Source organism: Eptesicus fuscus, chromosome 22 (assembly GCF_027574615.1).
Source record: "Eptesicus fuscus isolate TK198812 chromosome 22, DD_ASM_mEF_20220401, whole genome shotgun sequence".
NCBI classification, from domain to species: Eukaryota; Metazoa; Chordata; class Mammalia; order Chiroptera; family Vespertilionidae; genus Eptesicus; species Eptesicus fuscus.
Window position 1 is genome coordinate 2,750,124 of NC_072494.1, and position 27,901 is coordinate 2,778,024.

The 27,901-nt window shown below is 49.8% G+C and overlaps 3 protein-coding genes across 6 annotated transcripts in view; 1 reads left to right on the forward strand and 2 right to left on the reverse strand.

Moving 5' to 3' along the window:
• The window catches only part of SASS6 (SAS-6 centriolar assembly protein), a 28,687-nt gene extending 25,099 nt beyond the window's left edge, over positions 1-3,588 (reverse strand). The window contains exon 1 of the mRNA XM_008147083.3: positions 3,449-3,588. Coding sequence (XP_008145305.2) covers positions 3,449-3,513 — 65 coding nt within the window. The 5' untranslated portion in view covers positions 3,514-3,588. The remainder of the gene's footprint in view (positions 1-3,448) is intronic.
• Positions 3,589-3,777: 189 nt separating this feature from the next.
• Positions 3,778-11,092, forward strand: TRMT13 (tRNA methyltransferase 13 homolog). Of its 4 annotated transcripts, none has more exons than XM_008147085.3 (11): positions 3,778-3,990; positions 6,515-6,561; positions 6,653-6,719; positions 7,660-7,722; positions 7,896-7,965; positions 8,112-8,218; positions 8,570-8,737; positions 8,915-8,987; positions 9,262-9,336; positions 10,070-10,499; positions 10,776-11,092. In XM_008147085.3, exons 1-11 carry the CDS (start codon positions 3,844-3,846, stop codon positions 10,963-10,965), a joined length of 1,437 nt encoding a protein of 478 aa, XP_008145307.2. In that variant the 5' UTR covers positions 3,778-3,843; the 3' UTR covers positions 10,966-11,092. The 4 variants fall into 4 exon arrangements, with proteins under 4 accessions (XP_008145307.2, XP_054568119.1, XP_054568120.1 ...); XM_054712144.1 differs by having other exon boundaries at positions 8,154-8,218; XM_054712145.1 differs by lacking the exon at positions 8,570-8,737.
• Positions 11,093-11,164: 72 nt separating this feature from the next.
• Positions 11,165-27,638, reverse strand: LRRC39 (leucine rich repeat containing 39). Its single transcript, XM_054712241.1, has 10 exons — positions 27,591-27,638; positions 24,217-24,407; positions 20,197-20,302; positions 19,402-19,558; positions 17,858-17,994; positions 16,333-16,478; positions 14,985-15,137; positions 13,391-13,527; positions 13,193-13,273; positions 11,165-11,268 (listed from the first exon to the last, which is right to left on the reverse strand). The coding sequence occupies exons 2-10, from the start codon at positions 24,327-24,329 to the stop codon at positions 11,165-11,167; spliced, it is 1,134 nt and encodes a 377-aa protein (XP_054568216.1). The 5' UTR covers positions 24,330-24,407; positions 27,591-27,638.
• Positions 27,639-27,901: the final 263 nt, after the last annotated feature.

The following is a 27,901-nucleotide window of genomic DNA, read 5'->3' on the forward strand; positions in this document are numbered from 1 at the left end:
CTTAGGTCAATACCATCTGCCCTAAAAGGGAGAACCTGAGGTGCAGCTATGAACCTGTGAAGGTCACATTACAGAGCCCAAACCAGAACCCAGATTTTTCACCGACATCAAGCTACCTAAGAAATGAGGTCAATTAATTTCAACTCAGGCAACCTTGAACAGAGCCTTAGGTGGCCGGGATTTAAGACCGACCCTGAAAGTTATGAAGGAAGAGGCACTGGAGGCCGAGGGGAGCAGGACTAGAGGCAGGGCGCTGAGAGAGTGAGCTGCGCTCGGAGGGTAACGAGGAGTCTGGTGTGACTACCACATTGGGGAGCGGGGCTCAGGAAACAAAAATGAAACAGCAGGTTGGTGTCAAATCATGGGCTTCAACATTTTTCACCACTTTCCTCCCGACAGTTCTCCGAGCAGTGCCACTGTCTAACGGGACTGCCTCCTTCCTATGACGTCAGTAATCTGTAAACTTCATGCATTAACCACACGTTAATAGCTAACGTTTAGTGAATGCATACTATGCTCCAGGCACTGTTTGTTCTAAGCACTTTAATATGTATTAACTCACTTCAAATTCATAACACTCCCATGAGGCAGGTACTTTTATCATTGATTTAAAGATGGGCACAGAGACATTAAGTAAACAAACAAACCCGACAACAAACCTGTACAAAATGAAGGTCAGTAAGTGGCAGACCTGGGATTTCAGCCAATCTGGCCCCCAGCCTGAAACCTGAAGCAGTGCTGTGCCGCCTCTCCCAGGAAAACGTTGCCCCTATTGAAGTGTGATTCCTTGAGGACCAGAATGAAAACCGGGGTTTCTGTTGTTTTGCGGCTGGAAGTGAGGAGGCAGGGAGCTTTATACTCTTAGCACCTCGGACAGTTCCTGGTACGTAGTGGGCGATCGTAAATTTATTTGTTGAGCTGAACTGGCCTTGAATACTTAACTGGAGTCTGCATTGTTTTCCCATAGGTCAGGGATCAGCAAACTTCTTCTGTCAAGGGCCAGACAGTAAATACTAGGCTCTGCAGCCATAGGTCTCTGTCACCATTACTCATCTCTGCCCTTGTAGCTCAAAGCAGCCTCAGGATTCCTTCACAAATGAGGATGGCTGTGCTCCAGTAAAAATCAGGCTTTATTCACACAGATGGGCAGTGGGCCACCTGGCCATGGGCTCTGGTTTGCTGACCTCTGCTACAGGGGATAGAAAGGTTTCTAAACAGGCGGGTGAAAAGGGTGACATTGTGTCCTAAATTCGGAGATATTCTCAGTTCTAGTCAATGAGAGCCGGAGAGTAAGAGCGGCAGACAGGAGTAATTAGCCAGTTAATAGCCTGGGCCAGCTGACAAGACTGCGGGGATTTCGGGCTACCTTCCAGGTGGCTATTTCTGCGATTAGCGAAGAGGGAACAGCCTGGCGCCATCCAACCCCAGAGCTTCCGCTTATGGTTTACACGTGAACTTCCACTCTGCGGCCCACAGCGAACCCTCAGCCGAGGACGCCGCCCCAGCCCAGAACCAGCCCGCTTCACCTTCGCCCACCCCTTTATCTACAGCCAGTGTAAATACTCTTAAAACAACTTACATGAGTCTCCCCAACACACACACACACACACACACACACACACACACACACACACACGATGTATACAAACACTCGCCCACGCCAACACGGCTTTTCCACGTGGCGTGCAGCTGGCAGTTGAGGTTTCATGCCTAGCAATGGCCCAATGAACCCTTCGCTTTAAAAAGACCCTCAGCTGTGGCAGTTAACATTTTTTGCTCAACAACATAATGAGATGGAGAAGAGCTAGGCGTTTCGATGTTGGAACCAGAAATGATACCCTCACCTTTCATCTTTCTATACCCATTCTAGAACGGTGCTGTGCCTGATCGAGAGAGAATGGAGGCCACGAATATGAGCCACATAATAATTTTACATTTTCCAGAAGCCACATTTAACCCAACATACCCCAAATATCGCCATCTTGATATACATAATCAGCATAAAAGTCGAGATATTCCACACCCCTTTTTTTTTCACAGAGCCTTCAAAGTCCACTGCGCATTTCACTCTATGGCACATCAGTTTGGATCAGTTCCCATTCAAATGTCCAGCAACCACAGTGGCCGGCACTCGGGGCGGCAGGAAAGAATGACGGACAGAAACACCCGCACGTCTCCGTCAGCAGCTGGCGGTGTGGCACCGCCTCCCTGCCTGGCTTGCCAACGGATGTGGACCTAATTAAACTACACACTAGCTTCACATTCCTCAATAAATCAATGTCCTCGTTTTCTATGCCCATGTTCACACTTGACCCTCCTAACAATCACCTGGGCCGGCATGTTATACCAGTTTTACAAACGAGAAGCTAAGAGACGCCCAATGAGTGGTGGAACCAAGACAACATGGCCATCTCCTGGGTGGGGGAAGTTTAGAGAGTAAAGGGGGGTATACCTGCGGTGATGGAAGGAGACTTGACGTGGGGTGGTGAACACAATACAAAATGCAGAACTGCACAGCTGAAACCTATGTAATTTTATCAGCCAATGTTACCCCAATAAAATCAATAAAGGGGGCGGGGGGTGGCATGGCTCAGCGGTTGAGCCTCAATCTATGAACCGTGAGGTCACCGTTGGATTCCTGGTCAGGGCACAGGCCCAGTAGGGAGCGTGCAGGAGGCAGCCGATCAGTGATTCTCTCTCATCATTCGTGTTTCTCTCTCTCTCTCCCTCTCCCTTCCTCTCTGAAATCAATAAAAATATACTTAAAAAAAGGGGGGGGGTATTCCATTACCTGACTTCTGGCCCAATCTCTCTATGGAAGCGCCGCCTCCTTAATGGAAGTTGTCCTTGCGTTTGCCGGGGAGATGGGTCCTTATTTCCTACCCCACGGGGCTGTCAACCACAAGGGCCGTTACCCGACACTGTGGCCCCAGCGCGGGGCCAGGCGTTTGGCCCGCCGGCGATATTTACATGAATGACTGGAATGTCTGGTTGGCCCCTATGGTTTTTTAGCCGATTTTAGTCACTTAAAAGTGTCGTAAATGGGAACGGGCGATACACCCCATAAAACTGGCTGTTCTGAAGGCGAAGCTCAAATGTACTTCTGACAGAACCCCAAGACCGGGAGCCACGGCCCGAGTGCCAGCGCCACCCAGCCGGGCCCCCGTTCCCACCTGTCAAAGGGGAGACGGGCTCTCATCTCCATGGTCCCCACACTCACTCGGGGCGGCTCCCCGCCTCCTCACCCGCCTCCCTGCGCGTCCTCGGCAACGGCCACTCGGCGAGACAGGTGGCCCTGCGTCCCTGCTGAGTCCCCCCCAACCCCGCGTCCCGAGGCCGCCGGCCCGACACCCCGCCGCAGGCCGCAGCCCACCGGCCCGAGCCGCCATCTTCCCCCTCGGCCCGACCCCAACCGCCACCCGCAGGCAGCGCGGACCGCGGGCCTCACCTCTCCTCGCAGTCTCTGCACTTCACCTGCAGCGGGACGAGCTGCTGGAACAGAACCTGGCTCATGCTGGACCGCTGTCCCGCCGCTGGGCGCCGCGTCCACAGGCCGGGGCTCCGGCACCCGCCTCGGCGGCGTCCGGGTCCCGCTCAGGTTTGAGTTTGGCGCTCGACTTCCGCTGAGGGGGCGGAGCTTAGGAATCGACGGAAGCTGAAGGCGGGCTGGACCTCGCCGGCCACCGTCCCCTCCTTCCGGTCGGCCGGGGGCGGGGCTTGGCAAAGCGGTAGTCCCGGCGTCCACCTGCGTGGCGGGCCCGAGGCGGCCATCTTTGATAAGGGAAAGGTTCCCGCGCGGAGCTGACAACTTTCCCTGCCTTCGCTTGCTGCCTGCCTGGAACTATGGCGGCCTCTGCGCCGACTCCGCACGCGACTGGCTTCCCGGCCGAGGGTCGCTGCGGTTACTACGTGGCGAAGAAGAAGCGGTTCTGCAGGATGGTGGCGGCCGCCGGGAGGAGGTTCTGCGGCGAACACGCTGGCGCCGCGGAGGTCTGGTAGCTCCCTGCCCGAAAGTCGGAACCAAGTGTCCCGGCCCCGCCCCTCCCCTCCCCTCTCGCACCGATTTCGGCTTCAGTCCTCCCGGGTTTTCCAGCCTTTTCGGTTCATCCGCGCGGTGCCGGGCCCCCAGGGGACGGGGGGGAGCGGGCAGGGACCGGCGACGGGGAGGGGGACCCCCGATCTCACTTTTACTCCAAACTCGCGCGTCTGCCGCTTCGCCGCCCTCCCGCCCCCCGGGGGGACCCCCGATCCCGTCTGTGTGCTCGCGGTTCCGTGAGCCGTCGGTCGCCTCCTCTCGTCAGTGCGGTGGGACCTTCTTAAAGAAGTGTGACTCGAAAGCAAGTTACACCTGCTTTGCCAGAAAGGGCGAGGAAAGGTTTCGTCTTTATTTTTCGGTGACAGTTGACGTTCCGTATCGTTTTGTGTTGGTTTCAGGTGTACAGCGTAGTGTTGACGAAGTGACCCCCCCCGCCCCCCAATTCCCAGTTCCTGAAGTTAACAGTCCGCGCGGACACCCGGATGGAAACCCCCCACCCCCCCAGCTCCTTGAGGGGCAGAGTTTTATTTTTATTTTTTCAGTTGCAGTTGACACTCAATATTCTATTAGTTTCCGGTATACAACAGTGATTAGACATTCATATAACTTAAGGGGTGACCCCCCCGCCCCCCATAACTCCAGCACCCAGCTGGTCACTCAGTAGCTATGACACTGTTAGGACTCTATTCCCTGTGCGGTGCTTTACATCCCCGGGACTGTTCTGTGACTGCTCATCTTTTTTTTTTTTTAATCTTTATTGTTGAAAGTGTTACAGATGTTCCCTCCCCCCACCCCCCCATTGACCCCTCCTACCCATGGGTTATGCATATATGCATACAGGTTCTTTGGTTAATCACTTCCCACCCACCCACCCCCACCGACTGTACTTCCTCATGGGGAGGGAAGATTTTAAAACATGTAAGAATCCACTCTCCCTTTAAACATGAAAACAGCCCTAGCCGGCTTGGCTCAGTGGATAGAGCGTCCGCCTGGGGACTGAAGGGTCTCCGGTTTGATTCCCGTCAAGGGTATATGCCTGGGTTGCCGGGGCGGCTGATTGGTGGTTCTCTCTCATCATTGATGTTTCTATCTCTCTTTCCCTCTCCCTTCCTCTCTCAAATCAATAAAAATATATTTAAAAATAAATAAAAATGAAAACAGGCAACAATTGTGTTCACCAGTACAGTTCCACCTATAATGGGACTGTGTATTTGGGGTACAGACGATAGGAAAATAAGAATGGGGACAAGAGGAGGGTGGGAAAAGACCCTGTCGATAGGTTTTGGGTTAAAGAGAACAGGCAGGTGTCTGTCTCGGGCCTCTGGGGTGCCCAGGACTGGGTGTGTTGTTTTTGTTAGTCCCAGGTTCACCCTTCTAGGCTCCATCCACGACAGCTCAACCCTTCGTCTGCCACTGTCCGCCGTGGCCTTAGCTCTGCTTCAGATTGTGAATGGACTGGCAGTTGCCCAGAGGGAAGCACACTGAGACAAGCTAATTCTGGTTTGGGGGTGTGGGCGGCCTGTGACTTAGGGTGAGAACTCTTGGAAGCACACCCACAGGTGTGTGGGCCGGCTCTGAGGGGACCAGCACACATCCCCTGATTGAAGACTGAGATGTATGGTTCTGTTCTCACTGAGACCTCGGACGTGCCCTTAACCGCACAGCTGGAAGGTGACAGCAGGTGACAGTAGACTCGGCATCAGTCCTGACTGGCCGATCCATTGGTCGGTGTTCCCAGAGAGCCAGCACTGTGCGAAGCAGGTTTTTAAAAACGATCAGCTCACTTCATCTTCCTCCACCTTTGGAGGCAAAGTTAATTGTCCTGTTTGGGTAGAGGCAGTAAGTCCACCTGAGGTCACAGAGTTAGGAGCCGGAGCTGAGAACCAGGCCTCCGAGGACTGCCCTGTCCCCTCAGATCCGCGGGAATGTTGGGTCGCGTTGCCAGCACTAATTTCCTTTGAATTTTCCTGGTGCGTATAGTTCCATCCGTGCCTTAGAAACAAATAGGGTGTGACCCTGCTCGCCTGTAGAATTTGGCCACCTAACAAGTGGTTAAAATGCCCTATTTCATCGTTTCTAAGACCCTTGCTTTGAACATCTCTGAAATCAGAATGCATCCTGAAATCAGTGACATCACAACTTAAATTGGCAGTTTTTCTCTCTCAGTGGTGCCTAAACTGATAGTGCGTGTTTTCGTCAGTGCTATCATAGATTCAGTTTCATATGCAGGCCTTCTTTATAGCCTGTTTGAAGCTGCAGAGCCTCGTTGTCCAAAGCAGTATTTGCTCATGTGTACGTAAGCCAGCTACACTGGACACTGTGATTGTTGAACCCTGTGACCTAACTGTGCCCATGTTTTATTAATGGCCACTTAGGAGTCTTTGCCTTGTTTCGGGATTACACAGAAGTCAAAGCTAGTACCTGTAAGCAATGCATTTGATATTTTATTCAAATGAATATATCCTTTTTCTTTACTAGGAAGAAAATGATCGAAAAAGAATCCTGTGTCCTTTAGATCCGAAACAGTAAGTACGGGGTCAGATAAAGGGTTTTTTCTGTGCCGGAAACAGTAATTGTCACAAGTCTTATTTTAAATAATTTTCTCTTCAAATGTAGCACAGTCTATGAAGATCAATTAGCAAAGCATTTGAAAAAATGTAACTCAAGAGAGAAGCCAAAACCTGTAAGTAGTTGATCAGTAAAGCTGAATGGTGAGCGTGTGCCGTGTGATGTTGGTAGAGACGCAGTAGATTACAGATGTGAACGTTTAACTCTCGTCGCCAAGGCTTGAATGCAGTCACTGCGTTAGCAGGTGCGAAGGCCAGCACTGTACCGACTGAGTCCTCATTCAGATAATAGAATTTTATGCAACCAGAGTGTAGTTCAGAGAATAATTTCACAACGTGTTTATTCAAAAATATTCCCTTAGCGCCTCCTAGGGTTATTCCAATTAAATTGATCCCAAGGGGCTTATTTGAAACTGGTAAGTAAGCTGTAAAGAACGGGCATCGTAATAAGGTCAACGGAAGGAGTGCACATGTGGTAAGAACACACACTTATGTAGAAATTAAAATTAAGTCCAAGAGACCAGGAAAGGCTTCCCAGAGAATGATTATTTATTTTCATTCGTATTTTAGGTGGAAGAAATCAGACCTAAACTGTTGTAACATCGGTATCTTATCTCTGCTGTTGGTCATGCTTCCTGTCTGACCAGCAGCCACGGGTGTAGCTGATGCTTTGTTTTTGCTTTAACGCTGTAAACAGAACTGACACAGCCCTCAGTCTGCACTGTAGCGAGGTTAAAGCTCTCCTAGAAAATTACCGATGAATTTCTCTAGACTACAGATGTCCACAGAACCACTCACTAGGACAGAAGATCCGTGAACACAGAGGTCTTTGTTCTGTTCTCTCCTGTGGTGAATCCTCCGTGCCCAAAGCTAATGAAGGGCCATAGTAGGGCTCAGTAACTGTGTAATGAAGGGCCACAGTAAGTGCTCAGTAACTGTGTGATGAATGAATGGGTCGAAAGGAAGCACAGACAAGGGAAGGATCAGTTTTTCAGTTCAGTTTCTGTGAGCTCTTCACATTAATAACAGCGTTTTTATGGTTTTGTTTTGGTTAAGGACTTCTTTATTCAAGATATTAATGCAGGCCTAAAAGACGAAACAGAAATACCTGAACAGTTAGTAAGTACTTGTCTTTTTACTTTTAAACAGTATTTATAAGCTGTCTCCACATTGAATAAGCTGCATTCCAATTTTTGTTTGGACTAAGTTAATTTTTTAAAATTTAGAATGCATTTTCCTATAGAATCGATATTCTTGGTGATCAGCTCACTCCTCCTTTTTTTTGTGTGTAGGTTCCAATTTCTTCTCTCCCTGAAGAGCAGTTGGACATTTTAATTAAGAAGTTGAAAAAAGCAAGTGAGGGTAAGTCTGCCTCAAGTTCAAGCGTTTGAAGAACAGTCAGGTGGTACGTGAACGGCACCAGTGGCTTAAGGATGTCCCCACCGTTGTCCAGAGCCCTGTGGTTTCGGGTTCGGTTGCTTAAGCTCTTGTGCTTACATTTGGCACAGGTTTGAACTCTACACTTAAAGATCAAATTATGTCCCATCCAGCATTGCATGATGCCCTTAATGACCCTAACAATGGGGATTCTGCAACCAAACACCTGAAGCAGCAGGTATGTGTAGGCCACGCTGACCCTGAACACGGCTCTGGTCTGTCAGCAGCTAACATTCTGTTCCTTCTAAACGTAGCTACTAATGAGCTTTCCCTCAGCGTGCCTTTCCGGGACAGAACCCTTCCACTCCAGAAACCATGTATAAACGTCTGCTAAGATGTTTGGCCTGACTATGGGTCTGAGTACTGCGTGTTAAACATTTAAAAACAAAGCAAGAGAAAAGAATTTAAAGCCACACGGACATCTTCCCTGTGACCATGCCGCCTTCTGTAGCATTGCCTTCCGCTGTTTTTCCCACTTGAGCCAGATGTGTTTGCTCTCGTTTATAAAATAATCTCGAGAGGTTTGCAGGCTTCTATTTTAGGTAACATTGAGAAATTAAAGTTACTTGGTCCAAGAAGATGCTTTGTTGAGTTTGGAGCAGGAAAGGGGAAATTATCTCACTGGGTTGATATTGCCTTAAAAGATGCCGAAGAAGTTCACTTCATCCTCGTAGAGAAGGTGCCCACGAGGTTCAAGGTGAGCGACCACGGCGCGCCTGCACGCGGATGTGCTTGCACTTCCTCGTAAACAGAGGCATGTCTCTCAGAGGGGATTTTGCTCTGAATTTTGAAAAGAAATAGAACTGGTTTGTTTTCATAAAGCTTTTCTTAAACATAAAAAAGCCATGGTTATAATAATATTTTGTTTATGCAGGTAGATGGCAAACACAGAAAGAAAAATTCAGTGTTTCAGAGACTTCAGATTGACATCCAACACCTGTGTCTGAGTGAGTTGCGTAACTTTCTGTTGTCTGCCGTACACCATAGACGTTTTCAACGCCGGTTGCTTGGAAGTCCAGCCATGCGTGCCACCCTGCAGGCGCGAGGGCGAGGCCTGGGCAGGCAGCTGCCACGCTGCTCGCCCACAGCCCCCGTGCTCCTGCTCCAGCCGCTGCGTCTTTGAGCCTCATTCCTAAACCACCAAGTGCAAATGTTTGTTGGAGTCTCTCTCAGCCCTAAAATTCAAAGACTCTACTTAGTTCTCCTCTCCTCCTATTGCAGACAGGATTCCCGTGCTGAGCAGGGAGAGGCTGCCTGTGGTAGGAATCGGAAAGCACCTGTGTGGAGCGGCCACAGGTAAGCAAGCACACCCATCGCGTCTACATCTCTCGAGGTCCTAGTGCCTGGCCCCGCTATTTCAGGGGTCTCTCCGTGTTCCTGTCACGTGGTCACAGCTCGGAGGTCTGCACGGTAGCACTGGCCCCGTGGGCGAGCAGACAGAGGGCCTCTTGCCCAGCTGCTCGTGGCCCGGGTGAGGTCATGTGAGATCAGACACAGGGCCTCCCGCTCCCCTTCTTGAATGGTGTGCGTCTCCCGGGGGCGCTCTTCCTTCCTGGTGCTCCCTCTGCGTCTTTCCTCAGCTCTCCTTTCAGCACTGGCACCCCCGCCAGCCTGCACGGACACCTGCCTCTCCGTTTCTTCCTGTGGCTTTTCCTGAAATGAAAAGCTCCGTGGCTTGTCAGTGTAGGGAGATGAATTTGCTCCGTGCAAGGCCTTTCCTCAGCCAGGGCAGGAGACCTGAGGTCAGTCCCAGTATTTGGACTGAACGATTTTGCAAACTAGACCTTAAGCTTCGGACAGTTTTACTGGGAAGTAGACTCTATGCAGAATAAATCATTCAAGAAAGTGAGACGATAATGAGAAAAGAGCAAATCCGAACCGAGCTGACCATTCAGAAGAGACTGATCGCTGGTGGACAGCTAAGCAGGCTGGCTGCTTTGGGTTTGGGGTTTTAAAAGCCATAGCGCTCCCTCGGAGTGAAAGGACTCATGGGAAAGACGCTGCCGGGGGGCCGGGGCTGTGTTTGCAGATCTTGCATTACGCTGCCTGGTCGAAACGTATGGCGCCAGCCGTGAGGAAGGGAGTGAAGAGCCTTCAGCCAAACGCATCAAGAACGAGAAAGCAGACAGAGACATCGACGCTGCGGCCGAGGCCGGCGGAGAAAGAAACGTGGCGGAGGCGTGGACCCCTGTGGCTGGCATTGTGGTCGCGCTGTGCTGTCACCACAGGTGCGACTGGAGACACTACGTGGGCAAAGACTATTTCAGGGCGCAGGGCCTGGGCGCCCAGGAGTTCCACTATTTCCAGCGCATGAGTAGCTGGGCGACGTGTGGGATGCGGACAGCGGCTGTGGAGGCCTCCGGTGTCCCCAGGACGAGAGATGACGAGAGCGAGGACGGCGAGGAGCATGATGGCGGGGGACATGGAGGCCCTGAGGACCGCGCCGGGACGTTGCCCGGGTAAGTGACGAGGACCTGGACAGCTCTGGGGCGGGACTGCTGATCCTCTCTGTGTTCAGACGAATGCACCAAAGTTCATTCATGAAAACGTGTTCGGCCGTGAGTTCAAAGACTCACGTTTTCATTGTGGTCGTAAGGGAGGCGCGCCTGGGAAGCACGGGACACAGCGCCCAGGGGCTGGCGGCTCCCCGGCGGCTCCCCGGCCAACAGGAGCGATCAGAGAGCTCTGGGTAAACGGACAGGCATGGGCGTCGCTCTGTGTGTGCTCCGCTGCAGGTTCCTCCCCGCGGAAGAGAAGGAGAGGCTGGGGCGCCTGTGCAAGCTGCTGATTGACCAGGGCCGCCTGCAGTACCTGCGGCGGAGGGGCTTCCGGGCCGCGCTGCAGCGCTACACAGACCCGGGGGTGTCCCTGGAGAACGTGCTGCTCACCGCCTTGCCGGCTCCATCCGCAGACACGACTGCTTAACGGAGAAGAAGCTGAACGCCATCTGTCTTCCACCAAAAAACAAGGCCCCACACTGTGTTTTTATACTCATGGAAATATCATTTATAGCAGGTAATCCGGACTTTATAAAACGTTGTGCCTCACTGCACTTGGTTCTAGCTTTGTGTTTCACTTGAGGAGAGTCCAGACCAAAGTCACTTCAGGAGGCGCCTGGGTCCTGTCAGCCCTGGGGTTCTGTAGAGGCGGGATCTGTAGAGGCGGGGTCTTTAGAGGCGGGGTCTGTAGAGGCGGGGTCTGTAGAGGTGGGGTCTGTAGAGGCGGGGTCTGTAGAGGCGGGGGAAGGGGTCGCACAATCGGCTGCGGCATCTGAAACACACACAACAGGTTGCCATGGGACTAGCAGTCACTTTCTAGTTACATGAATTTTGGAAATGCATTTTCCTTTGGTTTTATTTAGCCCTTTTCATTTCTCAAGTTCAAGACGTAATAATCAGTTGTCGGTTTCTAACAGGGCCAGCCTGAGCATTTGGCCTCTGTGTGGGTTTTTCTTTCCACGCCGATCTGGAAAGAATCGTCAGCTAGGCTTTTTTCCTTTGCAAACAAATTCAGAGCTATTTACAATCAATGAGTAAGTTCACCTTCAGATGTCCAGGGCCAGACCTGTGTTTGTATGTTATCAGGATTTGTCCTAGCAAACTCCAAAGCCAAAGCGATGTTTTCCAGGGGAAGAAAAAAAGTATTTCCTTCTGTTGGAATATGCAGATAGAACTTCCAAAAAGACACTGAGAAGCCCACTTCACAAATTAAGTCGAAATTTGCAAATAAGTTCTGAGATTAATTATCTCACATCTTTTAACAGGCTACTTTTACATGTGTAAATGCAAATATAAGTGTGTTCTCTCTGGTTTAGGAAAAGAATTTGGGGTGCAGTGAAAATTAGGGAGTGAACCAAACACCGCACACAAGCCTCACTTAACTCATAGTTGCTATGCACAGCAACATTAAGCCAGTCACATGGTGGGACTGATTTTCACATCTCGTCCTTGAGTGATTCTGCCTTTCTTTGTAAACAAATGTGTTAATCATGGTATGTTTGCCAAGACAAAAGATTCAGAATTACTAGTTTTGGATTAATGATACTCTTGGTAACTTTTTATAGGTCTATGGTTACATGAATTGTAAATTAAACAGCCTATTTTTAATTCCTGACTTTTCTATTTTATTTTAATCTCATGTTTTGTGAAATTGCGTGGGTTCAAATCCCAAGCCTACCACCTCTCAGCTGTGTGACCTTGGGCAAGCTACTTAATCTCTTTGTGCCTCAATTTCCTCTTTAAAAAAAAAATATATTTTATTGATTTTTTTACAGAGAGGAAGGGAGAGGGATAGAGAGTTAGAAACATCGATGAGAGAGAAACATTGATCAGCTGCCTCCTGCACACCCCCTACTGGGGATGTGCCCACAACCATGGTACATGCCCTTGACCGGAATCGAACCTGGGACCCTTGAGTCCGCAGGCTGACGCTCTATCCACTGAGCCAAACCAGTCAGGGCTCAATTTCCTCTTAAAATGGGGGTGACGACAAAAATAAAGCCTACCTCGCAAGGTTGTTGTGAACATAAGATGAGATTATGAATGTAAAACGCTTAGAACAGTCGGAGCACAGAATTAGTACTCAATGAATACTAACTGTTCTAAATAGTGCTAGTTCATGAAGCTTATTATCATTTTAATAAATAATAAGCAGACTTGGTTGTATTGACTGTTTTAAGTTACAACCTTTTTCTCTTGCTATAAGTCGTATGCAAAATATTAGTAAGGTAAAATAGTTTGATTATATTTTAAGTTAGTTACTCATGCCTACCTCCCCCATTCAAGGAAATATAAATGAAGATAGTACATCATTCAATAACTAACCTGATATACTGGGTCAGACGATGCTCATTTACATTATACCATCCGTTTTGTACCATTCAACAGCTCATGCCCAGAAATAAGTGATTATGCTATAGGAGTTTCATAAAACATTTACACACACACACACACACACACACACACACACAGAATCACACTGACACAGTCTTGTGGCCCATGTGTGTTTCTGACACGGGTACCTAGTACTTTATGGGAAGTAAAGCTTGCCCTTCAGTATGCCAGCCGTAGGTCAATCACAGCTTTCCCCAACCCTGTTCATTTCCCTTCGCATCCTGACTGATATGTGAGACATGCACCTAGCTGTTCCTCACCTGCAGAGCCTGCAGCTTCAGCTGATGGATGTGTTTCGCTCCCATCGATGCTTCCATTTGTCCCGCTTCCTTCCTGTCCCTCTGAAATCCATAAAAACATGTTTTAAAAAGGTAGAAGAAATCCACAAAGCAGTTCATGTACATAAGCCTCCTCCACCAGAAGGAACACTGAACCCGTGTTAGGTACCAGCCGCACACCTGCTTGTCTCCGGGACTCCTGGATGTAGGTGCGCATGAACTGGAGGCCGAATAATTCCTGCTCCTCCTCCTCGGCGCTCTCAGGCGGGGGAAGGGTCACGTCCAGTCTCAGCGGGTTGTCTCTGAAGTTGACAAACCTAGCAGAGTGCCACAAACAGTGTTTAGAGGTGCCGTGGAGTGTGCACTCCCTTCCCTGGAGACGCAGCATGATAATGTTCTAAACGACTCTTTCTAGCTGGTTCCAATAACTGAACGTCTTGGTGGGATGTGATATATCCCAAGAATCTTTAAGTTTCTTTCCTAGAAGAAGAAAATACTAGCTTGAGACAACTGATTTCCAGAGCTTATAAAAGTAACTGTTAGTCCTGGCGGGAGTGACTCGGTTGGGCGTCCTTCAGTGCACGAAAGCTCACCGGTTCTATTGGTCAGGACTCATCCCCAGGAGGGGGCATGCAGGAGGCAGCTGATGGGAGTTTCTCTCATCAGTCTTTCCCTCTCCCTTCCTCTCTAAGATCAATAAAAACATTTTAAAATAAATAAAAGCAAGCAACTGTTAGCATCACAGATTCAGTGTGGAGCAGTGGAACTTCCAAGGGCATGTCTAATGCATCTCGAACACATAGATGCCCCTCGACTCGACAATGGGGTTATGTCCTAAAAAGGCCCACTGTAACTTGAAAGCAAGCCGGAAATGCATGTAATTCGCCGAAGCTCCTGGATAGGATGGCTTCAGCTGGCCTACCTGACACATGTCAGAACACTCCCATCGGCCTGCACGTGGGCCAGGCCCCTAACAGAAAGCCTGCTTTATAACAAAGTGCCGCAGAGCTCGTGTAATTTATTACACATGTCACTTCTGCACCATCATAAGGTCCAGGGACCGTCTGTACAATAAACGCAATAAACTTAAAAGTATGCGTACTTTATAGACTTGTGTGTGTCTTTTTATCATCGTAACTTCACCATCTGGTACAGGCCTTAGTAGTCGCTGCACAGGTGAATGAATGAATGAATGGTTTTGTTACAGATGTGGGATTTGTCATGAATTCTCATGTCTCATGTTCACTGCCAAGAAGTCAAATTTTGGGAGGAAGATACCAAAGGAGTTTTAATAGTAACGAACTTAGATGACTTTCATGAAAACGTCACCAACAGAGGGCATTCCTTGCCTGGCCGTTGTGCTCAGTGGTTGAGTGTTGACCCAGAAACCAAGAGATCTCTGTTCGATTCTGGGTCAGGGCACATGCCTGGGTTGTGGGCTCGATCTCCAGAATGGGGCGTGCAGGAGGCAGCCGATTGATGATGTTTCTCATCAGTGTTACTATCTCTCCCTCTTCCTTCCTCTCTCTTTAAAAGTCAATAAAAACATATTAAAAAATATAGGGCCTTCCTTGATGCTGATAAATCCCAGCACTGCTTTCGTGTTACGGACTCAGTATTATATGAATCCTATTTATAAATTAGAGGTTCGAAGTTGGACACGTCTTTGAAATGCGTGTATTCATCCGAAGAACTCAAATCTGTGGTGATTCCTGTGTGACTTTGTTCCGCAGCCAGAAAGGAACGTGTCCGTTTGGTGTGGAGAGCGCCTTACCTCAGGCCGGGCATCTCGCCCATGCACGCCGGGATGTCCTGCAGTTTGTTGTTGGAGAGAACCAGCGTGCCCAGGTTTTTCAAGCGGCTGATGGACTCGGGCAAGCAGGCGATCTCATTCCGCTGCAGCCAGAGCGTGTGCAGGCTTTGCATTCTGAGGAATGAAAGGAGGGTTCTGCGATGAGTCCATCACACACGATGTGGACACCCTGCTTCTTAGGAACTTAACAATCACAGAAATGTCACCTTTAGCATCTCACTAGCCGGTACGCCTATCGAGGGAACTCGCCTCACCTCACTGCTTACAGGGGAACGGCATTGGGGAGTTCCTCTACAGGGCCGTGCACACGGTGCAGAAGTGGAAATGAGATCTGTGTTCTAGACTGCCTCACTGTTCTCACAGCATTTCTTAAAGAGGCACTGCTGTAAAGGGGACCGAATCCCAAACAGAAAATCAGACATTACTAATCTGCTCAGAGGGCACAGGAAGTGTGCATGTGGCTAACACCACAGACTGGGGGCCAGGCGGCCTGGGTTCAAATCCCCGATGGCACACTTGAGCGATCCTATGACCTTGAGCGATCCAGCCTCCTCGTCCATTCATTCGTAAAGTGCACAGACGTGTGTGGCATGCACTACGCAATACTGTCACCATTGTGGCATGTTCTTGTCACATTGTGGAAGCCAGGTAGCCAGTTTTGCTCTTTTTCTCCTCTTCCTTCTCCTCCTCCTCCTTTTTTATTTTGAGTAAATGAAACTCTTCTATTGAATGGTAGCACAGTTAGAACTAGATGTATCTATTGGGCTTATGCTTGGGGTCTCCTTCATTCTATTTGTTATTTCTTATCCTAGATTACTTCATTACGCCTGTTGGTAGCATTAAAAGTTGTTTGCTTTCGCCCTAACGGGTTTGGCTCAGTGAATGGAGTGTCGGCCTGGGGACTGAAGGGTCCCAGGTTCGATTCCGGTCAAGGGCATGTACCTTGGTTGCGGGCACATCCCCAGTGCGGGGTGTGCAGGAGGCAGCTGATCGATGTTTCTCTCTCATCGATGTTTCTAACTCTCTATCCCTCTCCTTTCCTCTCTGTAAAAAAATCAATAAAAATATGTTTTTTAAAAAAGTTTGCTTGCCTGGTTGGTGTGGCTCAGTGGTTGAGCATGGACCTATGAACCAGGAGGTCACTGTTCAATTCCTGGTCAGGGCACAGGCCCCGGTTGCGGGTTCGATCCCCAGTAGGGGGTGTGCAGGAGGCAGCCGATCCGTGACTCTCTCTCCTCACTGATGTTTCTCTCTCTCTCCCTCTCCTTCCTCCCTGAAATCAGTGTGTGCTAGAAGCTGTTGGCTTTACCTCTCGATGGCGTCAGGGAGCTGCTGGAGTTGGTTGCTCCCCAGGTCCAGCCACTCGAGGGCGGGCATGCTCAGCACGGCGGGAGGGATGGCGGTGAAGCTGTTCATGCTCAGGTCCAGGTGGGTGAGCTTCTTCAGGCGGCCGAGCTGAAGAGGCAAGCGAGGGCGCCCCAAATGAGGGAACGAGCTGGGCACGCACCTGGCGAGGGAGCTCTGTTACTGCAAGGAAATCTCCCCGAGGCGTGGGCTCCATCTCCTCCCGTGGAAACCAAAGTAACGCTAAGTGACCCCCAGCAGGTGAAACACGCTCCCACGGAAAGCTCGTCTATCCCAGGAAAAGTCTCCCCCGAAGGAACCCAGTCCCAGGACTGCAGACCTGCCGGGAGAGACTTCTGTCCTTTCTCACAGTAAGCATGCTTTCCTCTCGTCCAGCGGTGGAGATTGGTATGGAGAAGCTCAAATTCAAAATAATTTCTAATGGAACCCTCTTCTTTGTGCTGATGCTTTAGATATGGTATCTCAGGCACAGAATTTACTGTTTAGTCATTCCATATATATATTTTATATTATAGATTTCAGAGAGGAGAGAGGAATAGAAACATTAATGATGAGCGAGAATCATTGATCGGCTGCCTCCTGCACGCCCCACACTGGGGATCGAGCCCACAACCCGGGCCTGTGCCCTGAGCGGGACTGTAACAATGACCTTCTGGTTCATGGGTCGACGCTCAACCACGGGGCCACGCCGGCCGGGCAGGCAAACAACATTTAATGCTCCCAGTGGGCGTGCAGCCATCTAGGATAAGAACGTTCCGTCTAGTAACTGGTGTCTCTCCCGCGTTAGAGTTTAAGCCATGAATAAACACTTTTTCAAACTCTGTCGTCAGACTTTTACAATTTTTAAATGGCTCAGAACAGAGTATAAAGAAATTGTTTTTACATCAGCATAAATATGTTTGTGTGACCCGGCGGGTGTGGCTCGGTGGTTGAGCATCAACCTATGAACCAGGAGGTCAGAGTTGTGGGCTCGATCCCCAGTAGGGGGCGTGCAGGAGGCAGCCAATCCATGATTCTCTCTCATCATGGATGTTTCTATCTCTCCCTCTCCCTTCCTCTCTGAAATCAATAAAAAAATATTTTTAAAAACAACCTATGCACTCTATAACAACCAACTAGTTACCAAAGGGTTTTTTCTATCAACATATTGTGCTTCGTGATGATGAATCCATTCGATAAGCATTTATTATCAACTACATCCTAAGCTGTGCCTGCGCCTCCAGGAATAGGAATGAGTGAGACTCACTCTGGTCTTCAGGTCATCAGAGTCTGGCCGATGAAGGACGTCAGTACTGCGACAGTAACAGAAGCATCTCTTATGCTAAGCAGAGGTTTCCCTTACTTAACGCCTTTTACTTAAAATAACAGGAATAAAATGGGCAGCCTTGCTTTACTAGTGTTGCTTTTGAGGATCCTCCCGCTGAGAGAAGCGAGCCGCTGGCAGATGGGAACGGCATTGCCCCTCTGACCTCGTGAGGAAGCTCGCAGATGTCTCTGTTGACAGCCAGCTCCAGCTTCTCCAAGCTGGCGCAGTTGCTCAGCTCCTTGGGGACAGTCGTGATCTTGTTGTAACTCAGAATCAGCTCCTGGAGTCTCGTAAGCAGTCCTACAAAAACAACGCACAGGGAGACCAGGTGGGTAGACAAGAATGTTTCGTTAGGAAGTATGACAAATTAAGAACTATCCAGGCCCAGCCGGCGGCATGGCTCAGTGGTTGAGTGTGACCTATGAACCAGGAGGTCAGGGTTCAATTCCCGAGCAGGGCACATGCCCAGGTTGCAGGCTCCATCCCCGGGGGGGGGGGGGGGGGGGGGAGCGCGTGCAGGAGGCAGCTGATCCATGATTCTCTCTCATCACTGATGTTTCTCTCTCTCCCTCTTCCTTCCTCGCTGAAATAAACAAAAATATACTTTTTTTTAAAAAAAGAACTTGCCAGTTTTATATTGATACATTCACAGTTGTCAGATAAGGGGCTGGTTTACCAGTGCTTTAGGCAAAAACACATTTTTTTTCATTCCGTTTTATCTAGACTATATCCTGACCAATTTTCACTTTGGGGATTTCCTTTCTCCTTTAAGTGATCTTCCTTTAATATATATATATATTGATTTCAGAGAGGAAGGGAGAGGGAGATAGAAGCATCATTGATGAGAGAGAATCATTGATTGGCTGCCTCCTACACGCCTCCTAGTGGGGATCGAGCCTGCAACCCAGGCTTGTGTCCTTGACCAGAGTCAAACCCAGGACCCTTTAGTCCGCAGGCCGACACTCTATCCACTGAGCCAAACCGGCCAGGGCTAAGTGATCTTCCTAATTTCCTTTCTTGCCTTCTCACTGTCTCCTTTGAGGAGGAATCACTGAACCAGGGACATCGGGTTTAGAATCTATACAGTCACATTTCTGAAGAGACACTTCTGCATGGATCCCTCCTCCCGATCACTTCAGTAAACCCAGGAGCGTGGACCCCCCAGAACGTCGATGTGGATCAGAATGTTTACAATGTTCTCAGGACTTGGGGCGATGGGACGATGAGATCTTTATTCCATGTATCAAACAAAAACCATGTATTGTTGTTTTTTAATGTACGATTTTTTATTTTAGAGGGAGAGAAACATCCATTTGTTGGCCCACTTATCTATGCACTCATTCAGGGATCAAACCCGCAACCTTGGTGTATTAGGATGATGCTCTAACACAGTGATCGGCAAACTCATTAGTCAACAGAGCCAAATATCAACAGGACAACGATTGACATTTCTTTTGAGAGCCAAATTTTTTAACCTTAAACTTCTTCTAACGCCACTTCTTCAAAATAGACTCGCCCAGGCCGTGGTATTTTGTGGAAGAGCCACACTCAAGGGGCCAAAGAGCCGCATGTGGCTCGAGAGCTGCGGTTTGCCGACCACGGCTCTAAGCAACTGAGCTACCCGGCCGGGGCCTGAAACAGGAATCTTACTGAGAAGCACACCGGCCGATGGACGAGACAGCACGGGATCAGAGCAGTCGTCCTTACCTATCCCGCGGGGTATCTCTGAAATCGTGTTTCGAGATAAATCTAACACAAGGAGGTTCTGGAATCTTCCGATGAACTCGGGGATTTTCAGCAAACCAGTTCTGTGCAGTTGCCACTCCTGCAGCTGATTCAGTTTCAGGAGAGAAGAAGGAAGGGTCTGCCTCGAGAGAAAGGAGAGACGGGATGTTACTTCCATCGCTCCGCGTCCTGCCGCACTGAAGCGGGGTGGTAGAGGGATTGCTGCTTTTGTAAGAGGATCTTGGAAAGTGGGTGATCTTTCCGAGTGCTTTATGTGACTCACTTTTGGGGGGAGTGCGGGGGGGCTGTGTATGCGCACGCATGTGTGTGCCTGTGTGTGTGTGAGAGAGTTGGTGGACCTGATAAAAGAAATAATATCCATTTCCATTTTGTGAAGTCTTAACTGAGTTATTTGCTTCAGAAAAGCTATGTGATTTTCATTAGGCAGATGGTCATCCTTTATTTTAAAAAAATGAGAGATTACTTATGAAAAGGATTAGAAGGAGAAATATTGAAGTGATTTAAGTTTATGCAGAGTAGAAGCAAACTGAGTTTTTGCAGAGACACACACACACACACACACACAAAAAAAAAAACACACACAAAAAAACAACAACCGTGACATTATATTTCTTTTCAGTTGTTCATTCCTTTGGGTATGTTATTAAAAATTAGAATTTCTTAACCAATTCCAGACTTAATGACACAGTCTCAGGATCATTCTCCTGCAGAAAGCAGAATGCGGACACACAATCGAACGCTACCTGCCGCGCTTACCTTCCACTCCTCCTGCTCTATCTTCAAAATAACTCGGCCGTTTTCCCTGGTGACCTTTTCCTTCAGCCTCGTCAAGGTGACCCGCTCCTCCCAGATCCGCACGAGCCTGGGAGACAGGAAGTCCCTGAGCTCACGGGCCAGGACAGGCCAAGCTCACCTTCCTATTAAACTGATCAGAGCGGACGTCACACTTGATGTTAGCCATCGCATTCCCTTTACTATGAAGAAAAGCCCATCAAAAACAACTGACCGACCGTGTGTGCAGATCAAACAGGAACTTATTTTGTGAGGGTGTTACCTACGATCACAAATGCCCTGTTGTCACGGCTTTGGGAAGTATCATAACTCTCCATGAGTTTGTGATAGCAGCTTTATTGAGATATAGCTTACGTGACATAAAACAGATCCTCTTACAGTACAACTCATGGTTTGGGTATATGCATAGAGTTGTGCAGCCATCTTATCCAAAACACTTAGGCAGTCATCAGAGAATGGAAGTTTAAATCATTTGAATATTTCTTTGCCAAAGTCTCTTGACCTCTGGGAGGTAAGATATATTCTTAACAGTTTTGCCTATTAACTGATCTTCAGCCAGGATTTTATTTTAATGCACAGAAACCCAGATAGCTCTGAGAATGTAACGCTTGCTGTTCGTGTCTGTAAAATATTTCCATGGAGTCTGCATATTTTCATCTGCTTCTGGCCCAAGATTTAACTAATCGGCTAACAAGGGAATGTCGGTGTGTGTGGCCTTCTAGACTGCACAGCTGAGCTCCTGATTGACAATGGAATTGTTTTAAGATTAAAATTAAAGGAAGGTTACATTTTGCAAATTCCAAGTAAAGATTCTAGCTAGAACTAAAGACTAATTTTGGTCTAGGTGCCAAAAAAAGATAGGTATTTCCCCTAAATTTATCAAATGGTATCTGATTTTCTTTTCCCCTAAAGATGGTCAGAAGTCTCTAATATGGCATACAGTGATTATAGCGGTTAGCATAAGTGTTGTCTGTAACCCAGGGCAGAATCTGGGGGCGGTTTATCCTTAGCGCCCCCTGGTGCTCAGGGCAGGTGAAGGTCAGTGTGGTGCATGAATGAATGAATGTCCCGAGGGGCTGACCTAAGTAAGGGCCCAGAGGAGCTTCTAGACCTAACCTTAGTGATGGAGGAGGGGCGTGTAACAGCTTTCGGAGTTTACATTTTACTAACAGGTAGTCCTCCCTCCCCATCACAATCTAGTCATGAAGCCGAAAAAGAAGACACAGTAGGGGAAAATACTAGTAACGCACACTCCTTACTCTTGTACAGAGAGAACTCAGAGCTGCTGAAAGGAAATGATTCTTGACGAGACCTAGGTCATAGGTGAAATTCAAGGGTTTAGAACCATGCCATGATGCCTGGCCACCGTTTTAACAACGAGTAGGATTTATTAAGAGTACGGTAAAGTCACCTTGATCAGAACTGTGCGCTCTAAATATAAGGGGTTTCACCAGAGTAGCTCTTTCTAGACAAAGCCAACCCAGGGAAAGGGGGGACCTGGGGTCGAGGGAAAGCACAGGGCGTCGGACTGCGTGAGTGTGAATACCGGCTCCACATGTGTTAGCAACGTGATCTCTGACCAGTGACTGAGGCCTGTCCCTCGGGCTTCCCATCTTGAAAATGGAGAAAATAATAGGACCCATGGGTGACAGCGACTGCTCATCGTCCCCAGTATCCGTTACCCCTCTTGTCCCTCAGTAACAGAGCCTCTATGTTTAATTGGGCACACGATGTCATTGGGCCATCCCCCCTGGCAGCCAGGTACGCGTCATGGGAAGCCGTGGCCAATGGGATGCGGGCAGGAGCAGGGAGTGCATTTGCCCGCTGGCCGGAGGCCAATCCCGTGGCTGCAGTTGGTGTTTCTATTTGGGGCCGTGGGGTGACTGCAGGAATGAAAGCCACGCACAGTTGAGCAACAAGGTAGGCGCCGGAGGGTGTGACTCAGTGGCTGCTCTTCCAGCCCAGGGTCCCGCCACCGGGAAGAGTTGACATTCCTGTTTAAGGCACTAAGATGCTGGCTTTCCTCCCCAGAGGAGGCAGTTTCAGCATGTGGAGAGGATTGCACGAGGTGGTGCAAATACACAGTTAACAGCATACCTGTCAGCAGCATCATTATCTCTCCTGGCGTTGGCTGGGAGAATGGCCCCTCCCCATGCAGATCTTCTGCTTTTAGGGACAGTTATCAGACACCTATAGCTGCTTATCAATAACCCTTTCCTCCTCTTCTTTGCTGGGAGAACACCTGTTATTGTCAACCGTCTACACGTCCCCCAAGTCGCCCAGGTGTAAGTCTTAATGTGTCTGAGTCAATCATACAATCTCATCCCCGAGAAGGAAAGTGGAGGAGGGGTATACACGTGAGCCAATTCTGGCCACTAAAGAAATAGGAATAGTTTCCATTCTTCCCTTCCCTCCTCTCTGGTGCCCGGCTGTGGGGCCTGGGAGTGGAGTCACCCTGCGACATTTCGGGGAGCTCACCGGAGCGCGCAGTGGAAGGTGACAAGAGCAGCCGGCTCTGCCCTGACCGGTTCGGCTCAGTGGATAGAGCATCAGCCTGTGGACCGAAATGTCCCAGGTTCGATTCCGGTCAAGGGCATGTACCTTGGTTGCGGGCACATCCCCAGTAGGAGGTGTGCAGGAGGCAGCTGATTAATGTTTCTCTCTCATTGATGTTTCTAACTCTCTATCCCTCTCTCTTCCTCTCTGTAAAAATCAATAAAATATATTTTTTTTAAAAAGAAATATTAAAAAAAAAAAAAAAAGAGCAGCTGGCTCTGCAAGGCAGTTGGCGTTTTGCAAGTGCCTGGCCTCGGGACTTTCTCCCGCTCACGCCTTTTTCTGTTGCGTTTTCTGTCGTTTGCGAACTAACACAAGACCATGAAGGCTTAGAAAGAGAACTGAGGAGTGGAGCTACGGGAATCAGTGAGGAAAGAGCCTCTTCTCTCAAGAATAGCAGAGCCCTGGAGACAGTCAGTGGGGAAGCAGGCAGATACAAGAAGGCAGAGGAGAGCCCAACGACTTAAACACAGCCAAGTCTAGCAGTCAGGGCCTTCCTGGGGGCCCTGGCCGGAACTCACTGCCACTGAAATAGGGGAGAGTCTACAGAGCCTTCTGCCAGATGTTGTTTTATTTTTTAAAATATATTTTTATTGATTTCAGAGAGGAAGGGAGAGGGAGAGAGATAGAAACATCAATGATGAGAGAGAATCATTGATCGGCTGCCTCCTGCACGCCCCAGCCTGGGTATCCAGCCCTCAACCTAAGCCTATGCCCTGACCGGGAATCGAACCGTGAACTCCTGGATCATAGGTCGACGTTCAACCACTGAGCCATGCTGGCCAGGCCAGATGTTGCTTTAGACCCTAGGGCAGTGGTCGGCAAACCGCAGCTCATGAGCCACATGCGGCTCTTTGGCCCTTTGAGTGTGGCTCTTCCACAAAATATCACGGCCTGGACGAGTCTATTTTGAAGAAGTGGCGTTAGAAGAAGTTTAACCTTTTGCACTCGGATGTCGAGTGTGACTCGACATGGTTAGCATTAGAATAAAGGAATCGAGAAAAAAGCAAGCGAGTGCAAAGGGTTAAGTTTAAAAAATTTGGCTCTCAAAAGAAATTTCAATCGTTGTACTGTTGATATTTGGCTCTGTGGACTAAGGAGTTTGTTGACCACTGCCCTAGGGGCTATGATGTTGAGCAAACAATCACTGACAAGTAGATAAATGGTACTCATCAAACTTAGATGAAAGTTGAGCAGAGTCCTCTGGGGACCTAGGAGAACTCCGGTTTTCACAGATAGACCCTGGTGTTTTCCAAGCCCCCATCACGTGGCCACTCTTAGTTGAGTCTGGTGTCTGCTTTGGGCATGTGTTGAGTTTTCAATAAATAAACATCTCTATCAAATTCCATACGAAGGCCTGTAAATGCTCTTTCTATAAGGATGCCATGCATTTCCGCTCATGCAGAGAACAAAGGTGTGGTAGCCTACTTCTGTTGGAACTCCTTCTCGCGCTTCAGGTCCTCAGTGAGTATCTGGATCCTCTTCTCCCACACTTCCTTCACGGCGTTGACAGCCCCGGAGCAAACCCCGTTTCCTGACATGGTTCCTCCACATCGTCACAGAGCCCCCAGCTTCGTGAGGTTTAAATAGCGGGGTCACAGGTGCATCTCAGAAAGGACCTAATTGTATCAGAGGAGGAAAAAAATGCATTTCAGAATGCTCATTGAGTACATCATGATCAAATAGCTTATACACACACACACACACACACACACACACACACACACACACACTAGAGGCCTGATGCACGAAATTCATGCAAGAGTAGGCCTTCCTTCCCCCAGCTGCTGGCACTGGCTTCCCTCTGGCACCTGGGACCTGGGCTTCCCTCGCAGCCCCGGCTTTGTCCAGAAGGACGTCCAGAAGGATGTCTGGTCTAATTAGCATATTATGCTTTTATTATTATAGATATTTAAATATATTTTTATTGATTTCAGAGAGGAAGGGAGAGGGAGAAGGAGAGATAGAAACATCAATGATGAGAGAGAATCATTGAAAGGCTGCCTCCTTCACACCCCCTACCAGGGATGGAGTCCGCAACCCAGGCGTGTGCCCTTGACTGGAATCGAACCCGGGACCCTTCGGTCCACAGGCTGAAGCTCTATCCAGTGAGCCAAACCAGCTAGGGCTGCTTTTCATTATTAATTGCCTCTACATTATTGATTTCTTTAAAGGAGAAGTATGCAAGAAAGAAAGAAAGAAAGAAAGAAAGAAAGAAAGAAAGAAAGAAAGAAAGAAAGAATGCAGTATGTGTGGTAAGAGAGACCAAGACAGACAAATAATTGATAACTAATTGCCAATATGCAGAAAACCCTCAGGAGAGGGTCCCTGTTTCTAAGCAACGCCTGCAGAACCCACACAGGAGAGCTGGCGGGATCCCGTGGCATTTAGAAACCCTGGGATACAAATGCTTAGAATCCCACCCCCCGGCTGTATCACAGTCAGCCTGCAGTTTGTCTCAGAGGTGAGCAAGTCTGAATTATTTGCTTATCAGACAATAAAGTATTTATTGAACCCCAAGCGTCTACATGTAAATGTGTGTTTTGCTAGACTTGTGTGTGCTCATCTGCCATCAACGTGGGGCACCTTCCGTTTTCCGGTAACAGCGCGACCATGTTCCCTCGGACTGCTGTCTCCGCCACCACGCGGTGCCTGGCCTGGAGGCGAGGATGGCAGTGCTGTGACCGGGAAACTCAGCTTCCCAAAGTCAAAAAGAAAGAAATGCAACCTCAAAGCAAACGCTCCTGAACCCTCCAGAGAAGGACAATCCCGCGAGTGACCAGGAACCCCCGATTCGTTTCGATGCCATTCCAAGTCCAGTTGTACGTTCTGGCCAAAACAGGCACAGTAAAGGCACCGTCCGCAGCAGCAATCCTACAGAGTAAAAGCCCAATATGCTAAGTGTCCGGTCGTCCAGTCGTCTGTTCAACCAAAGTGTAATATGCTAATGATATGCTAAGGCCGCTCAACTGCTCACTATGACATGCACTGACCACCAGGGGGCAGACGCTCAAAGCGGGAGCTGCCTCCTGGTGGTCAGTGGGTTCCCACAGGGGGAGTGCCGCTCAGCCGGGCACCTTCAGTTTTCCGGTAACAGCGAGACCACGTTCCCTCGAACTGCGGTCTCCTCCTTGGTTATCCCCTGACAGGCCAGCGCGGTGCCTGGCCCGGAGGCCCTCCGGGCTGGCAGCTGAGGTGGCAGCAGTGCAAAGGACGTCCAACTGCCGGCTTAGGCCCGCTCCCTGCCCCAGAGACCACAGCCATCAGCCAGACATCCCCCAAAGGGCTCCAGGCTGGGCTGAGGGACCCCTCCCCTCTCCCCATCCCCCGCACAAATTTCGTGCACCCAGCCTCTATTTATATGTGAAGGAGGATAGAAAACCTTTTTTTAAAAGACTTACCGTCATCGGTGGGGGCCGAAGCTAACATGCCCCACGCTAGCGGTGATCAGCTGCGGGGATGGCAAGGAGACCTGTCTCCAGCGTGGCTCTGAGTGAGTGAACCCTCGGTCAGACTGTCAGCGAGTGAGAGGCAATGTCAGCCTCGTTCTAAATTTAGTTCATGGGCACAGCTGAGAATAGCAGGCACCACGTGGAGCTTCTGAAGCATCAGCGGGTGCTGATGGGAGTGCATTCCCACGCGGCAGAACGCTGAGCCGCGGGCAGCACAGAGCAGCCGGCCTGCCTCTTCCTGAGCTCCTGAGAAAGAGTTCCTACGGAGAGTCCTCCCGCTTCTCGTGACTTCCACGTCGTCAGTATTTAATATAATTTTAAATGTTTATATGTTTATTGATTTCAGAGAGGAGGGGAGAGGGAGAGAGAGAAAAATCCATGATGAGAGAGAATCATCGATAGGCTGCCTCCTGCACGCCCCACACTGGGGATCAAGCCCCAACCCTGGCGTGTGCCTTTGACCGGAATCAAACCTGGGACCCTTCAGTCTGTGGGCTGATGTTCTATCCACTGAGCCAAACCGGCGAGGGCTAATATTAATTTAAAAATATGTATATGTTTATTGATTTCAGAGAGAAAGGGAGAGGGAGAGAGAGACAGAAACATCAATGATGAGAGAGAATCACTGATCAGCTGCCTCCAGCACACCCCCCGACTGGGGATCGAGCTCTGACCGGGAATCGAACCGTGACCTCCTGGTTCATAGGTGGATGCTCAACCCCCGAGCCGCGCCGGCCGGCCGAGCGGTAGCTGTTCTTCGGGCTCTATCGTGCAGTCTCTTCTGCAACACCGTTCCTCGTTTTCCTTCACCTCTGACCTCCCTCCAACCGCCTATCTAGTCGCCACCGTCAGACCCACCTCAGCCATCCTGGCCTCCGAGACCAGCCAAGCCCGGTTTTCTGACCTCAACTCCTTATTGTCCAGCACCCGTGAGCTCCCAAATTCATCAGAATTATTCCCCGAGGTGGAGGCCCCGTCGGCCGCCTGGTCACCCGCCTCTGTGGCCTCCACGCCCCCCTCTCTGGGCTTCCGTTCCCACTGCCAGGATGTGGCTCTGGGGGCGCGGGCTGTTTCTTAGAGTCGAGGGCAGGCCAAGGGCGCCCGCGCCCCTCAAAGATGCAAAACCAGCGTGGCGGCCGCTCCCCCGCCAGGACACGCCCCAGCCGCCCCAGGTGAGAGGGTGGCACTGGGGACGCCTGGGAGCCGCGGGGGCTTGGAGAGGAGCCTGACCCGGCCCCTGGGGACCCGTAGCCCTGGTGCTGCCCACAGACCCTCAGGCTGACTTCCTGCAGAACCACTTCCGGGGCAGGAGGTGAAACTCATCAGGAAGGTGGGCGGCACCTGGCTCACCTCCGCAGGCGGCCCCCAGGCTGGGCTGGGCCAGCGGCTCTTCCAAAGGCTCCCCCTCGCCCGGCCGGCGTGGCTCAGCTGTTGAGCATCAACCTCTGAACCAGGAGGTCAGGGTTCTATTCCGGTCAGGGCACAGGCCCGGGTTGTGGGCTCGATCCCCAGTGGGGGGCGTGCAGGAGGCCGCCGATCCATGATTCTCTCTCATCATCGATGTTTCCATCTCTCTCCCTCTCCCTTCCTCTCTGAAATCAAACACAAAAATTTTATATGAATACATACCTATATATATACATACATATATACTCAGTATA